General features: G+C 37.2%; 1 protein-coding gene across 1 annotated transcript in view; it reads left to right on the forward strand.

The window, feature by feature from the left end:
- The window catches only part of THSD4 (thrombospondin type 1 domain containing 4), a 312,812-nt gene extending 296,010 nt beyond the window's left edge, over positions 1–16,802 (forward strand). Inside the window, exons 14-17 of the mRNA XM_009280340.2 lie at positions 8,345–8,518; positions 11,210–11,389; positions 14,253–14,397; positions 15,808–16,802. Coding sequence (XP_009278615.1) covers positions 8,345–8,518; positions 11,210–11,389; positions 14,253–14,397; positions 15,808–15,950 — 642 coding nt within the window. The 3' untranslated portion in view covers positions 15,951–16,802. The remainder of the gene's footprint in view (positions 1–8,344; positions 8,519–11,209; positions 11,390–14,252; positions 14,398–15,807) is intronic.
- Positions 16,803–17,766: the final 964 nt, after the last annotated feature.

The raw sequence follows: 17,766 nt of genomic DNA on the forward strand, positions 1-17,766 counted from the left end.
AAAATTTTGTGTGTGGGGGGAATAGCCGTTGCTTTTTTTTTTTTTTTTTTTTTTAGCTTGTAGAGCTGTTCTTTGTACAGTGCTATTAAAGTGATATTTTACAAGTAACAGAGAAAAATCCATTCTACCCTCAAAGACATCTTTCTTGAAAAAGTTGGCCCAGCTACTATCAGCTAGTGCAGTTCCACCACCTAAAGCACACACACTCCAGTGAAGACTCTAGCATCAATGTTTTCTTCATTATTCTACATTGATATTTTGTCCTCTGCAGAATTAAAAGTAGGTTTTGTAGCTGAAGATTATGACTGTATAACGTTATTATGCTTATTTATATGTATTAAATGAGACATAAAAGTGAAGCAGGTAATGTAGAAAATGTTGGAGTTTTTTCTTACCACAAACATTTTATGGTCAGAGAGTAAAGAATGGATTTTGTTAACTTCTCAGCTTATAGAAGTGTACAGATGAATTTCTTCCAAATGCTTGCTTCTGTAGTTGGCATTATTCACCATCACTTCTGCCAGCAGTGGGTTTGGAGTTTGATTCACAAAGAGAATGGAAGGAACAGCTTATTTCAGGAAAAAAGTAGATTCGGGCTAGAATGTACAGAATCTTCTAAGGTTTACACATACCTTATAACTCAGATGTTCAGAGATGTTCAGTGGCAGTGATTCCAGTGGAGGTCAGTAGAATATAGGAGTAGTCAAAGTCAGGCCTTTGGCCATTAGCTTTCTTAGTGTGCCTTTCAAGGGCTGTTTTTAGGACAGTCTCTCTTTTTAGAAGTCTCTCTTTCTTTGTAGAGGAGTGTGTTTCTATTGAAAGACAAGAGGAGAATTCTGTCATGGAATGGAAATGGGCATTCCCAGGTGTATGGACCTTGCATGTGTAATTTGCCCAAACGATTCTTTAAAAAGTACTTTAAGCCAAGCCACACTTCAGCAATAAGCATAGATCAGCGATGGGTAGCCACAAATGGTTCAGATAAGCAGCCAAAAGTTCAAATGCTTAAAGAAAGCTTGTTCAAACCTTTTGAGTCTGCAAAACTGTGGTGGAAATCTCACAAGAACAGACCTTCTTTGTAAGATTTATTACATGCCTACTTCAAGTCCCAGCTGGAAATACCACAGAACAGTCTTTCCCATTGTATTTTGACATTTCAGCCGTGGCTAGAAATAAGAGGTAAAAGAAGTTATCATAACTTTTGAGAACGTTGGAACTTTGAAATGGTTGAGTTCAAACTTGGTTACAGCCATAAGAGAAGGCCTGGCCTGTACTTTTCTGAACCCGTTTTGCAAACACTTAATGTGTACTGTTGCACATGCAGCAAGTAGAGATTTCCAGAGGCCTGTCAGAGATCGGTTAGGCATATACTTTCTCTTTCAGCAAGGGATGTATCAGACTTCCATGTCCGGATTTATGTGATGCATGGGGCATTACAATATAGCCTTGGTTAATTAGTGAAAGATCAAGAAGAAGCACAGTAATATAAAAATTACAATTGTCTTTGCTGCCAACAGATGTTAAATTTCAGGATTTGATAACTGATACGTATTTGTGCAGAATTTGACAAGGGTATTCTTTAACACAGGGAGAGAGAGAGATGAATAGTCACATCTAAGTTTTAAGAAAAGGACAGGATCTAATTTAGGATTGGTGGAAAGATTTTGGGTTTTCTTATTTTACGGAAACCTTGCAGTTTTAATTGATGCAAAATCATGCTAGTTGCCTTCATTTTCATTAATAGTTTTTGTGCTTCTGAATTGGAAGATTATGTCATTGAATTTCCCTAAATATAACTTCTGCAATACAACATACGTGAACTTAAAAACCTGCAGAGTACACAGTTGTGGCAGGAGTTGTGTCTCCTTCCCAGGATGGGCTGTATGTAGCTTTACTCCGTAAATAACACTTGGCTGCCTTCTCGCCATGTTCTCCCATCTTGCTTTCCCACAACATACATTTATGTATTTTATGGCCCACCTGTTTCCCCCCACGGCATTGACCTTCTTGGATTCAGTTTCTGCACAGACTGATTCTTTATACATATAATTAAACCTAAGTAATTAAAAACCCCTCCATGTTCCTAAAAAAATACAGTTCTTGATTTGAGTTATTTTGATAAATGGGTATCAGAGTCCATTGTATGTATGTTGCACACACACTTTTACCTGCAAAGCTTAGGAGTTGTATGGCTACCATGTGCACACTGGTGGAACATGTAAAGGAAGGAAGGAAAGCAATTTGTCCTTAAGAAACAAACCCTTATTTTCTGAAAAGTACATGCTCTGTTATTTGTCTTTGAAGTAGATCTAAACACCATATTCTGATATCCCCCAGGCTCAATCTTGAGAGAAACAGAAATTTTTACCCATTTCAATGGGAAAGATTACAGGTTAAAAGTCTCTAGCAGCAAAGTGAGACTCATCTTACTTTGTATGTGCCTGTCTTTACATGTATTGCTCTATCTTGAGTATAAATAATAGAATTAACCTAAGTTTCATGGCTTTGTCTTCTACATGATCTTTAACCCCTTTTGATTATAGAGTCTGGACAAACTTTTGTGATATTTTTACACGCGTTTGCGGAAAGATAGCTTCCTGTCTCATAATTCTCTTTAGATGTCATACTGCGTTAAAACGGTAGAGTTCCACCAAACTGCATCCATTAATCAGTAGAGTAAAGCTGGTGAACCTTACTGAACTTAGCAACAAAATGGGATTGATGGGAGCAGATGAGATTCTTGCAAACATTTCACATGACTGATTCTTTGACAGCTCTAACTGCTGGAAAGTTTACTTCTCCTATGGGTCAGAAGCGGGAAACTGCATTCTCCTGATTTACGGCAATGGGAGACTCACCAGTGTTTCCTTCCAGCTAACTGGAGCATTCCCCTCTTGCATTTTTGTTTAGTCCTCATTGCCATCTCCTCTGTTCGTTTGTTTCTCATTTTATGTTTAGAGGATACTTAGAAAAGAAGCCAAAATACAAACAATTCTTAGATGTTAATGAGATTCTGAGGCCAAAATAAAATCTTGGGAAGAAAGAAAAAATGCTGCACATCAGGGAACAAAATCAAAACAGATCAAACACATGCTCTGGATTTCACTCTTCATTAAAAAGAGTAACAGCGATGCTTCTGTAATATCTTCCATTAGAGAACTGTAGTATGCTTCGTAAAAATCAACGCTTTATTCCTCACAATCCTGAAGCACTACCTAACAGGTACAAGTGGGCTTGTTGACCAGTGAAATGTGGAACCACCAATGAATATTGTAGCTCACACTTTTCTTTCAGTGCTTTTTATTAAAATCTGGATAGCTCTTGTAAAATCTCCTGGATCCTGAAAAAAAACAAAGGAAGAGAGACCACCGTGGAGCTTGTGTGCAGGCATTTCATCATTTTTGATTATCACTGTTTATTTGTTTTCAGTATAAAATGAAAACAAGATAAAATACCCCTTTCCATTGATTTCATGTGGGAATCATATGGAAATAGAAGTTTTGCATTCTTTATGTATAAGTATGTAACTCACTTAATGATTTGCAATGAAACATATAGCCAGGAGAGTTTTGAAGGAGACATTGGTAGAAGGGTGGCCAGGACCTACAGAGATTTCTGTTTTCTTCTCTGGAGCTGATCTCTCTTTGCCACAATTCAGCTGCTTTAGGTAATAATCAGCATATAAAAGTCTCCATGGCAGGGAGGAGCCTTGCCAGCTAGGGCCCACAGTATCCCAGTTAGGTCAGCAGGGCAGGCTCATAGGTGGCAGGCAGGGGCAAATGAGAGTCCAGATGATCAGACAAGATCATGGTGATGAGGCAGGTCCAAGGTCAAGCTGGGAAATCAGTCCACAGCTCAGGGTCAGACACAGCCCAGTGATCCTGGGGCAGGTCCATGGTAATGAGGCAGGGTCAAGGTCAGGCTGGGAAGTGAGTCCAAGGGTGATGGATCGATGAGGTCTGTGTCCAGGCTGTGGCTGGGGACAGGCACATCTCTGATAAAGCTCAGGCAAGGACTGATGGACCAGGGCTGAGGTTAAATGGAGACCCTGGGCCATGGGCAGGGGTGTGGGTGGAGGCCCCAGGTGAGGCTGGTCAGGGCCAGTAAGGCATATTGGTGCACTTAGGCCCTGAGAAGTCCTTACAGCTCTCAAGGCAAGTTGATACTTACTGTATGAGCCAGAGTAGTGAAGAGGTCTGTTCCCTAACGTTACTTACTTCAGAGAGCATTAGTAATATCTAAGTACCAACAGTGTTACCAACTACATACAGAGAAAGTAACAGTGTGTATGTAGAAGTAATCATGATCCAGCTGAAGTGTCCAAAAATTCTAAGACCGTATTTCAAAACTTCTGTTACCTTGGAAGGATACCATGGATCTGCTAGACTAAATACAGGGATGGTTTGACTTCTGATCCAGCACCTACTGTATGCATAGATGCACTCTAAAGGGAAATAATTTAAATCCAGGTATCAGAAAGTGTTTTGGCAATACATAAGAATATTTCTGACTACCCCCTCCCCACCCCCTTTTTTAACTTTTTTTTTTTAAGATTAAGAAATCAAGGCTGCTCTCACAACAGTTTTCTTTTGAAAATCTGCCCCCAGTCTTGGAACTGCGGCAGGTGAGCTTCTGAATTACAATTCTTATTTTATTATTGGGAAAACAAAAGTTACATAATCTTTCCAAAACCCCTTCTGAAAAGGAATTTCTCAGAGTAGGTCCAATGATGCTAAGGAGTTTCATATATGTATTTCAAACATAGATCTTAGTTTTTATTTTTTTACAGTAGTGTAACATCAGGAGGATGATTCATAAAAAACTGTACTATCTTGTGGGGAATAATTAAGATGATGAAGATTAAAGTGTGGTACACAGAATTCCTGCACAAATGAGGACGTTTTACTGGAACTCAGTTGGTTGTTATTTAAAAATTTAATTAAGGCTAGCAATGGTGCTGAGACCTGGGTGAAAGGACTCGAGTTCCGGTAGATTTCCTGCTGCCTCTTTCTTGTGGTCTGTTGCCCCAGTTGAGGGTAATGAGTAGGGCTGGCACATTAGTGAAATGGAACTGGCACTGTTAAAGGGGGTTTTTGCACTACCATGCCCTGTGGCTGTGACAAAAATTCAGGCTTCCACTTGCAGTTTTCCAAGTTTGCAGGAACTAGCCTTATTTTCATGGACTGCTGTAACAGTTGTTTTCTGACAACTATCAGAGCACTGGATTAGGGTTGGTTTGTTTTATTTTTAGTTTTTAATGGGAATGGAAAGCTTCTGAAACTGAACTCATGAGGGAGGGACCTCAGGAAGAGAAGAAATGGCAGACTCCTTAAAACTAGGGAGGATATTCCACAGACGAAGGTTTTTGAGGAATTTCTGCCAATTAAAACAAGACAGTGAAACAAAATATCTTTAATAATAGGACCAGAACAGAGAAGTTGCAGCTTGTGAAAGTTCCTCATGTCATACAATGTTAGGTTATGGTAGTTACTATGTATTAATGCAACAAATCAGTGGCACAAAATTGAAAGTAGTGGGTGTGTTGATTGTGAAAGCCAAAGGGCGAGGATTCATTATCCAAACACTCCCTACTCCCTGCTTTGGGCTTTGGAACTCGTGGCTTTCACATGGAAGATTTTTACTGAAAGGAAGAAAAAAACATGAAAAACCAAATACTTAACGCAGAAACATTCAGGTTTAAGTTTGCTTTGTAAATCCTTTGAGGGTAGTTAATCTGTAGTAAAATCTTGCAGCAGAGGGTGGGACAACCCTATACCTTCCCATTTGGTATTTCCTTTGTTATTCGATATGTAAGCCTAGTTCATGCATAATCATTTAAAACATAAGACTATGGAGATTTTCTGGATGACTTTATGGACTAAACTTGTTCCCAGCTCTGGTTTGCAAAGCAGAAAAGCAAATTACATTGTCAAATGAAAATTACTTAGAAATAAGAAAAGTATTTGCAGAGTATATGCATAGTTCTCTATGCGTAATGTAATTGAACATACTTGCCGAGGATAAAATATGAACAGCCACAAAATTTATTTCTGTACAGTGGGTTTGAAAGGTAGCCATTTTATGGGCCTCAGTTAAACAGTCAGTTTACCTAGGAGTGGACCGTTTGAAGTGGGTTTAGTTTAGTTTAGGTTTAGTTTACATAAACAGGAAAACCTTCACTGCTAGCACAATGTACATCATTCTTGTATTTTCAAGATTTTGCCAGTTTACTTTGAAAAGACCTCCTTAGCCATCGAATCTCGTTTGCTGTGGAGGTAAGTATATTTCACATATCTGTGTGAAAGTGGAAAATTTTGTTGTGCACCACCAACAAAAAAAGGTTCATTATGTTACTTGCAGGCATCATTTAAGAGAAGCTTAATTATTCAGTCTTGCAGGTGGAGGAAGAAATCATTCCAAGCTATGAGCAATTTTTTCCTATTTCTGTGGAGTACATAAGCATCTCTTTAAATTCTGAATTTCTAGTTATTCCAAAATTGTATTTTGTTTGTTAAAAAAAAGACTTGTAAAAAGTTGAATCACTTTTTTAGTTTTCTAGGGATTCCATTTCAGTAAAGCTTTGCCCTTCTATTTGAACATCTTGTGAAAGAAACCAACTTGTTTGATAGGAAGAATGTTTTTCTATACTGTGTCTGTGGAATAAATATAACATGACTACGTGTTTCACACAAATAACGAGTATTCTTCAGTGCGAGTGAGTAAAGAGTAGTTTGCAACCAATTGTACATTCAGTCACTGGTCTCTCTCTTGAGAAGATGAATGTCTGTATTGGTTAATCCCGTTATTAATAGTGGTGCTATCATGGCACCTGCTGTTCTGTAGTTGAACTACTGGATGTGAGCCCTTACGTTATTGCCGATGGAAGTCAAATCAAGCTAGTGGTCAACTCTGTGTCTCATTACCATTTTTTTGACTCATTCTTACTTTTATTCAATAAAATTTTAAAAAATGTTCCAATACAGAGTTACATCCATTCACAAGGAATGTACTGTTCATTGTGGAAGTAATACACAGTTTCTCCTAATTAATTACATTGTAAGTTAAAAAATCTGAAATGTCAATCAAATGCATCTTTTTCTCCCATATACTACATACTTATTTGTGGTTTTCTTTGCATGTGTAATATAATTGTAATTGTTTAAATTCAATTATATACATATCTTTCAGCGAGCTGCACATGGGTTTTTCTTTATTTTAATGGTCTAGACATGAAATGCCAAATGCATTTTGAAAGAAAAAGAAAGAAAGGGAAGATTAAGAAAGAATTAAGCAACAAAAATACAGTCGAACACAAGAATTGACTATTTCCCTGGCATGTTTCTGTTTTTTAAATGTCAGTACTTTGATGCTGCCCAGAACAGTGGACTATTGGAGACTTTCCCACTGAAGTAGATGGATGACCAAACTATAAGGGTATAAATGGAATTTATCCTGCGTGATTTACGGATGACAATCTCCAAATATATGACAGAAGAATCTGCATAGCACTATTTATTAAGAGCTTTCAGGATTCAGCAGTGAAAAGTTGAGAATGGTGAATGTTAGTTACTGGGAATTCATATCATTAGAGAGCAACATTGAATTTACATAAACTTCTACGGCCACCTCTTCTGCTAAAACTTATTAACAACTTACAATTGAAAGAGGTTAGGCAATAATTAGTGGTAGTTACAGTTAATTGCTGAGGATTTACCTGAATCTTTTGAAACCACCTGTCAAAAAGTTGTGTGTTTTTCTACTTTATTGTGCTCTCGTACTCTGTCAACCCATTATATGGAAAAGTTCCAGGATGCGCTATGCCGTCATTTTACTACCAATGCCACAGCCCTCAGTCTTCCTAGCCTCATCCTTTTAACCGGTGTAAGAGTTCACCTGGCTGACAGCTTGAATGGTCAGAGGAGAAACTCGTAGAACAATTCAAAGGGTGAAATACGACTGCTGTCTGAAAAGCTGCTTATTGAAATTATCCCTTCTCAGATCTATTAGTTGGTATGCAAAAAGGTGAATAAAATGAAAACTGAAAGAATTTACAGACAGGAAGAAAGAAGGAAAAGTAAGAAAGCTAATAAAAAGCTATATAAACCCCAGATTTCTTTCTGTCCTGATCCTTCAATTTCTTTCATTTGTGACTGTAAAGGACAGGTACTACTTGTAGTGTATTCAAAAGTATGAAACCGTAAGATGATTTGCTACAGCTGAATTACAAGTAAAAATAATCGACTTTGCATAAATTCATTTACTTTTCATGATTGTTGCTTCTCCTTATTTTATTGTGCAGTCTGGAGGACGGACTAGTGAACATGTTCTGTCTTTTGCTCCCCAGTGTTCTGCAGAATGTGGTGACGGAGTCCGTACGCGTTCAGTGGTTTGTATGACGAACCATGTCAGCAGTTTGCCTCTGGAAGGCTGTGGCAATAACAGACCCTCTGAAACAACTCCCTGTAATAACGGACCCTGTGCTGGTAAAGTGGAGTGGTTTGCTGGGGGCTGGACACAGGTAAGCTCTGTATCTAACATATGTATTTGTTTTGTGCTGATATTCTCATTTAAAAAATGTATTTTCATGCAATGAAGATGTGTGCCATAAGGTATTTCTACATCTCTGTGGAATATTTGGATTTTTTTTGTCTGTATTTTGCTGAGTTGATGTTCAATACTTTTCAGCACCTGCTGGTTTTTTACTTTGATGAAAATAAGATTTTGTTCTTCTCTTCCTCTGTACCTTCATTTTTATTTCTTATCTACTGCCCCAGTGTATTTATAAAATGAAAGATAACAGAAAGCTGCTTAGCATATTCAGGTGAACACTAAAGCAACAGATTTGCACCTTTTAAAGTAGAGCCTTTGTGATCATGCATACCTGCAGGGATATATATATATAGATATACAGATATAAATGGAATTTCCAAAAGATAAATAAGACCAAAAACAATGGCTAAACCCAAAAGTTAACTTTAGTATTGTTGTGCTGTTCGTGATAATAGGTGAAAAGAACAAAATTTGGTTAGTGGCCTGTATCCTGATGCTCTTTCCTCAAGGTAGATTCTTCCCTTGATCCACATCTCAATAGTCCTTCTCGTTCTAAATAAACATTTCTGCTGTCAGGAACAAAGGCATTTCAGAAGCTGTCAACTGGTGCCCAGACATTTATGTCCCTTTGTGTAGGCTCTCATATAGCCTAGAGAGCCTTTCGGGCTGCTGGTACCTGCACTTCATTGAGTTGTTAGGGAAAAGTCTCTTGGCTGTGCTGTTAACTCACTGCATTTCAGATTCCAAGATCCTTCCAGGTGATAAGGAGCTGGAAATTAAACTGGTACAGCTGAGATGGAGATTACAGGGCTACTACTATGCTAATGCTTTCAAGTGTAAGTGATAATTATTTGTATTGTATAAGAGTAATAACAAATTTAGATTTAAAACATACTTAGCTGCAGTTCTAATAGCAGGCAAAATCTGGGCCTTGTTACTTCCAGGGCTCCATGCAGGTGAATAGGAACTTTGTATCCATTCTTGCTACCACAGAGGGAGGCGTTCAGTAAGGTCATCCTAACTCTCCCTATTCTGTTCTGAGTAAGAACGTTTCTGTCCTTTACAATTTCCTGTTCTTTTAAGCTAATTCACCTTCTTTCTTTGCGTGAGATTGAATTGTTTGATGCATACCAAGGGTACAAAGTCTTTGCTGTATGTTATCTGAAAGAAGTGTCTGACAACATCTATGGCCATTTGGCCATTCTACTGGCCAAATCCTGACTTCTAAATATCAAAATGAAAGCAGACAGTCAGTAGACCAGAGAAGGAGGGAGCACTAGTGGATGACCTTCTGTATTACGCTCCACTAGAGCTAAGGCTGAATGTTAAAATACCGTCTTTTGGTTGACAGAGATGTTCAGTTTTAAAGAAAGTGCGGTTACATTATTTCCTGTAGAATTTATTTGGGTGCATTCATATCAAGGTTCTTCACTCAGCTCAAGTTTTTTGTGGGTATCTGGTAAAGGGATCATAAATTCCACCCAAAATATAACAAAATCCCCACTTTTAATAACATTTGATTGGCTTAGGCTAGAAAAAGCCTTTGAAAATCATAGTCCTTTACGCAACATAGAAACCAATATGTTGCTGGAATCATCTTCTAAAAACCTTTTTACAAGTGCCAGGAACAGTATTGTGTGTGTATTTAACCTTTAAATGGGCGGTAAGAGTCCATGTGAGTCAAATTTGCTTTTCAGAACTGGAACCAACACTGCATCACACAGATACTTGCAAATACGAAAAGAACACCCTGGCAGATCAAGGCATTTTCTAAAAACCACACAGAACGTGGGGATTTGTAAAGCTGCAAAACTGTGCTCTAACCTTATAACCCTCAAAGGTTCAGTGCAGTGTGTACAATCCTGCTTCAGCAAGAAGCAGTAACACTGTTTATGGAGAAAGTAAGTTATGCTTCTCTTTTTATTAGAAAAATAAATACCAGTTTCTTTTTGTAGCTTCAGGTAAAACCACACTTTTAGATTTCTCCAAAAGCACACTTACAGTCATATGTCATCGTCTTCATAAAAATAATGAGAAATATGTTTTGAGTCTGTGGTACCATGTGGAATAAAAATTCACAGAAGCACAGTTTTAACCACTGTAACCATTTTTAAGATTAAAAATCAAATATGCAATACCTGACACAGTCAGTAGTCACTTGATGAATTAAGTCATTACTATATCCTTCAGCATTTTCTTGCCCTGGTTCCTAACTGGGACTGCTGGCTACTATGTTAGTACTACATACAAATAATAATAAATAACCCAAGGTTTATCTAGGCTACTATTCTGGTTCTGAGAGAGAAAAACCCTACCGCAGGAAATTAAGGACTACTTTACCCTTTTCCTTTCTTTTCAAGTCATACATATGCCAATGATGGAAGGAAAGATACAGTTAAGTTCATTTTACTGAGGAAAGAACATACAAAAGTAAGGAAATGGATTTTGGATGTTAGTGTCTAGTATGTGTCCAAGAATAGGGAATAAGCAAAGCTTTACGAATTTTCCTGTTTGAATATTAATTTAAAATGCAAGTATATGTGTGTGTGTGTTGTTTTATTTCAGAAACAGATAACGTGGAGAAACATGTTACTTTGGAAACAAGTTGAAGAACATGAGTAACAAAATTCCACCGCTTTTTTTTTGTTCTCTGATACAGTGCTCTACTGAATGTGGCAGTGGAACTCAACAGAGAGAAGTAATTTGCGTTAGGAAAACTGAAGGTAATTTTGATGTTTTGAACTCCTATGAATGTTCATATTTGGAAAAACCTCCCAGCCAGCAATCCTGCTACCTCAAACCCTGTGGATCTAAGTGGTTTCATACAGAATGGAGCACAGTAAGTCTATCATGCTTTTCTATATCTAGTTTTGTTTGATACATCTTTTTCCATGTGTATTGAAAGGGAACACCCTTTGCATAAAACTGTTGATCGTGAAATTGACTTAATCTTGCACAGGAATGATACTAAAAAGGAAGCATACTCTTCAGTACCCAGTGGAACTTAGGAAAGTTAGGAAGTATCTTGACCAGTAGGAGACACTGCATAGCTGTCTTTTCATCACTGGTCTCTACTTCCAAGAATCTTCCTCTTCTATAAAGTTGGTTTGCCCCTTAATGAGACTATGTAGTGCACTAAGAAGTTCTTTTCAGACCTCTAGTTTCATTAAAATTAAGGAGCATTTAATAAAGAATGAGGGATGTATTCAGTTCTTAGTTAGTTTTACCATAATACTTTACTGTAAACTCTTCACTGTAATACTTAGAACTTTAATGAGAGAAAACTTACTGTAGAGCTTCGTGTATCTTCTGTTTACCCTGGAAGTGGACCAGCTACATTCACCACTGGCACAAAATGCTTTGGTTTCATCTATCTTTCCATCATTTCCTATACCTGACAAAGATTACTGGATTTTTACAAAAAAATCAACATTTTTCTCCTAAATGAAGATCAGAAAGTGCATTGTCGTCTTAGAATGAAAAATGGTGTGAAAACTACCTAGATAACATCATATCTAATGCAGTAACTTACACCCTGCCATGAGCCTTAAATCAAATTCAGAATGACAGCTCTGAAAAGTGGAAGCACCTCAGATGCCTTCAGTTTGAGTTCCCTTAGTCAGGAACCTTTGGAAATACCTCATCCACATGACATGAGAGAGAGAAATTATTTTGGTTTTCGCTTTTACTAAATGCTCAATTATTTGATTGGCCTACTGGCAGCACTAGAAAGCGTAAAAGAAGGTAGAATGGTTGTAACAAAATAAATCAGCTGAAGGGAATCCTGATTTTTCTTCCTTCATTGCAGGTATAGATGTTTATTTGAAAACAACATGCAAGTTAGGCTTATAATAAAGCCATGTAGACCCAAGTATGTTCTTTGATGTTGCTGGAAATTCTTTGGATTCTTTACTGAGCTGTTAGTTTAGATTAAATAACTTCCCCTTAGCAAACCCATTAGCAAACCCATTTTCAAATGTGAACCCGCAGGTGTGTAGCCACAAGAGATACAGCCGTCTGCATCCATAGAATGCACCAGATAGATTCCTTCTGAAAGTGAAAATATATGCTCTCTTTGGCAGGCACAGAAGAAACAAGGTGCTGACTCAGAATGTGATAGGTACTTAGAGATCCCTAGTTACTGTTCAAGTGCCTACTTCCTGGGAAGTGGTGTCTAAAAATCCTTAAAGGTCTAAGCCTTTGTGACCATCTTCACTGTAGGAACAAATACGTACGCTAGCTGAGGTTTTACAAGATCATGTTCTAAGCGTTTTTCAGTTCTCCTTCTGATATTGTTACTGTTATGAACAGAGTATGTGCTATTTCTTACTGTTAGACCTGAAAAGAAAGGATTATGGCATTAGCTGTGAGCAGAATAGGTGGTTCAAAGCCCCAGTACTAGGTTTTGAAACTGTCCAGTTCGTATCTTCAGCAGACTTTTTATATGACCTAGGATAAATGGCGTGGCCTCTCAGTCAGGGGGATTAAATGGCTGGCTAACACAGAATGCTGGGTTTTGTGTATAGTGTGTTGTATGTAACACCTAAATTCTGTCTTGGTTCCATTTTAAGTGCTTAAGATCTCTACAAACCTGAACTGAAGTTCTTATTGTTGGGTGTGGGATAATTACAATATGCTATACAGGCATGTAACAAGAGTAATTATATAAAAAACCACAAGTGTTCTATTACAGTTGCCATAGGGCTGTGTCTTTTCTGAAGTGGGGAAAGGTTGTACTTGAAGATGAAGGAACAATTTAAGAATATATTATTGAGAATATTTAGTTAGTTTGCTACAATATCTGATTTTGTGATAGTGATAAGTTGTTTTTGCAATGTTAGGAAAAGAAATAATTATGCCAAAAAAGTCAGAAAGAAAACATTCTTACTGGTTTGGGGCTATTAAGGTTTTAATCGTTATAAATGACCCAAGTTTAATTAAGTTTGTGAGCATTTAGGTCAAACTGGACAGTGAGCCAAATCTCAAAGACCTCACTCAGGCAAAATTCTTGAAGTCAACAGGGGATTTGCTTCAGTATGGGCAGAAATGTGTAATAATTGGCTTTAAAAATACCATGACAAGCAAGTACAAAAGTCTCTGGCTTCCTAACAGACTTTGAAGGAGCACAGAAATATTTTCTTCAGAAATTCAAAGAAACCTATAATGCTTAGTAAAATTGTTGTGCTGCAAGAAGTGAAAAATAATTGAGCGCTAGAAAAAAGGCAATTAAAATTATTCCTGATTGTATATAAGTGGAGGCAAAAGGGCAGTGGAGGGCAGTGCAGTCAAGTAGTGAAGTTCAGTGCAGGAAGTTCTTAAAGTAAGAAATGTGAACGCTGTGGAAAGAGTAGATTTGGGAGATATGTATAAATAAGCAGAGAACAACAAGGCTAATTAGAGAAGCAAGAACTTGCTAACTAATAAATTCAGAAAGGGAAATATTCTAGCATGCTTTCAGTTGCGCAGTGGCTACCACGTTTACTTGTCCAGTTGTTGCCCCTGTGGTCAAAAATGTTTTTGAACCTTTAATGAAATTGCACCTGTACGTTAAGGACTTTAGTTAGAAAACCAAAAACAACAGAAGTGGTGAAGTTGATAGAAGGCTACAGCAATACCTGGGTCTGGCTTCAAGGTTTCATTTTTTTCTTTCTGTATTTGCACATCTCATACGGTCTTCATGAACTTCAGCTTTTGTGTTTCAGTGTTCCAAATCCTGTGAAGGAGGATTTCGGGTTCGAGAGGTACGATGTCTGTCGGATGAAATGACAGCCAGTTCTCAGTGTGATCCACAACTTAAACCTGAAGAAAAAGAACCATGTAACACACAAGATTGTACCCCTGAAATAGGTAAGGAAGAGGAAGCTTCTGTTTTAACTATGGAACTCCATCTAGTGGAGAAAATAGTCAATAATCTTGCAAAGGTTTTGGAGTATATTTTCTTTATCAAGTTCAGGGTTTTATTTTTACACAAAATACAGCTCTTTCTATGGTGTAAAAGTAGGTTTTAATTTCTGATTAAAAACGTTTTCCTTGTAACATGTGAGAAACTGGCTTACTTCTAAAGTTGCTGAGAGTGTCAGAAATCTGCTTCTGTGGAAATGGTACATATTGGGTGTTTTTATGCAGCCTCCTTGCATTCTCAGAGGTTTCTCTTGGCAGAGTCTTTATATCATACACGATCCCTTTTTTGTTTTAATGTATTTGGTAGCAGGTTCTATAAGCACCAATAACATTAAACAAAGACATTAAGGGCAATTAAGCCATTTTCTTTTATATATAGTAAATATACACATCCACAATTTGGCATTGGAATTAGTCACTCATCTCACAGATTTGATTTTAATAGTAATGAGAATGACTAGGGAAAGGAAGATGCAAGTATTTAGAAACAGTTAACTCTTACATTCTACAACAATTTTCAGCTGAGAATTATTCTTCAGCATAATTTAAGATAAGCGTATTAAAAACTTGGTATACCAATATTATTTTTATTGTATTTGTGTTGTTATTTATTTAAAACAGGTTAGTACAGAATTGCTCATTTTTACATCTGCTATTAGTGTTTTGTCATTCAGTCTTTTTCTTAATATCTCAGTTTCTGTGATCACATACATGATCATATAAAGATCTTAGTTGTCGCTTAAAAAGTATTTGTAACCCTGTTGGTTGTAAAGGAAAACTTCAAAATGTGAACAGACCACATGCTAACAGCTTAGAAAAATGGGGAATATTAAGAACACCAACTTTTGTCTTTTTTAATCTAATTATTTTAAACCATTTGTAGTATTTGTAAGGAGGGAGGTGGTTTACTGTTTTCCAGTATTTAGATTCGTCAGTACTTGAAAATAACATTTGCAGGTTCTGGTGCCATCTGTACACTGCCTCAAGAGATTAGTACCTGTGAATCTAAAAATAGAGTGGACAGGTACCTAAGTGAAGAATACTAGAGACTTTCCTATCATCTTTATTCAAGACAAATTTTGTGTTTAAAAAAAACAGCAACAAACCCCCCCCAAAACCCCACAACAGTATAAATGGGGATAGGTACATTTCTTCCACAGTTTTATGTATCTTTATATTAAATGTAGAAAACCTTGAATAATCTAACTTATTTGCATAGGTAGCCTATTTTAACCTGACAATGAACAGTTAAATACAGGTCCAAGGGATTTACATGGTAAAAAAGAAAGGGGATTGGTTTTTTGTTGCTCTAATACTGTTTTCTTCAGTTTCTTCTCTCTTCCTTTTTCTCCACAGACGAGAACTGCAAAGATAAATACTACAATTGCAATGTGGTGGTTCAGGCCCGGCTCTGTGTCTACACCTATTACAAAACAGCCTGTTGTGCATCCTGTACACGTGTGGCAAACAGACAGTCAGGGTTTCTAGGACGTAGATAACAAATACTCTTCTACTCAAAGCGGCAATGTCAGTCTTCAGATGGAGCTTGAACAGTGTTACTGTTTTGACTACAGCAGGTTTTAGCTTTTTAGAGATGGGTTTTTATATTGCTGAGTACATCAAGACTATGGTTAAATCTCACACCCTTTCAGTTACAGTTATTGCGCAGTTATCTTTTTAAAAATGTTTGTTGTAAAACCATGATCTTTTTAAAGCATTATTTTTTAATGATACTATTCTTTGCACCTGCTCATCAGATAATTATTTAAAGAACATACCAGCCTTATTGTGAAATTAATGAAAACTAAATCAATCACAGGCAATTACTGGAGATATTGGACCAGTATGGATACAGCTGCTGCGTTATTTTCTGAGTGCTTACTCTTACTTGGTATTTTGGACTGCCTTAACTTAGATGACTAAATCAATGAAACATGCACATGAGAAAAATTACTTCACAAAGAACCAGACCCGTGAAGACCCATTTATCATCAGTTTCTTAGCACTCTAACATATATTTTTAATTACTTCAGTCCATTCATAATAAATTAGAGTCACTGTTAAGCTTTCTCAGTTGTACTTTTAACTAACTTCCTGTCCTCAGGCGGCAAATATATACACTTGACTGCCAAAAAGTGCCTTTATATTTAATTAATAAACTCTTGAAGTTACACTTTTCTAATTTTGTATGGATTTTAAAATACATTACCTACCAGAGTGCCACTAGTGTCTAGCCCTTTAAGTCTTTAACAACTGCAGCTGTCAGTGAGATTTACCAGAAAGGTGAAGAGCCTTTGCTGGTGTAAAAAAAGTGATTGTTTCCATCGGCAAGGTCTCTTTCCTATGGGGCAGTTATTTCAGTGAACTGGTATCTTGCCTAATGTCTTGTCTCTGCACTATTGTTTAACAACTTCCATACCAAAGTACTTTGTCCAGACCTAGTCTGGGTATGTCACCAGTTTCTGAAACAACCACCAAAGAATGCAGGCCTCTGTGCTTTATAGTAGTCTGTTATTCTTGGTATCAGGCAGCAGTATGAGTGTAGTGGCTGAGTATCTGTAAAAAGGAGATCTTGGCTATTGACATTCTTCAGGTTTTGATCAGTTACTACAACATACTCGTCCTTTCTTAGTCAATGTTTCATCCTGCAGATCTATTCATATCACTCCTTTTCTACTACTCAAGAATGGCTCCAGACTTAGAGCTAAATTTAGGTGGTGATTTTTCATTTCTGCAATTACTGTACTCAGTCCTGGGACTTGCTAAAAGCAAATAGAATGTGCTGTGCAGTGCAGATGAAAGTTTTTGCATTATCTGCACATTCTCTAGCCTTTACCTGAGAAGTCTTTCAAAAGTGTAAAGAAGGCTGAGGGAAAAAATAAACACCTCTGCTTATTCAGCTGTTTTTTACAGCATATTGCTTGTAAATTAGTGATACCCAACTATGCATCTATTTCTAAGGTGCCTGTTGTCCGAGTTGAAAAACAGTTTTAATAATCTATGTTAAGTCACTCCCAGTGATGTGATATAACAGTGATTAAGGTGTCCTGCTACTGATGAAGAGCCATGTTTGAGCGTCATTGTGTATTCTTTTCTTCTTACCGCTTTGGTGGAGAGGATGTAGAAGAGAGAATGGGGCACTGGGAGGCAGAGGTTGCTGGGTGTGGTAGTAGTCGCATCAGTTTGTGTGCTGGAAGCCACAGGAAGGTGGAACTCCTGTAGTCTAAAAGCTGCCTTGGATTGAGACAAAACTTAGATTTTTTTTTTTTTTTTTTTTTTTTTTTTTTTTGTGCAACATAAAAAAAATATTTTTTA

Source organism: Aptenodytes forsteri, unplaced genomic scaffold (genome assembly GCF_000699145.1).
Source record: "Aptenodytes forsteri isolate BGI_AS27 unplaced genomic scaffold, ASM69914v1 Scaffold83, whole genome shotgun sequence".
Lineage (NCBI taxonomy): Eukaryota > Metazoa > Chordata > Aves > Sphenisciformes > Spheniscidae > Aptenodytes > Aptenodytes forsteri.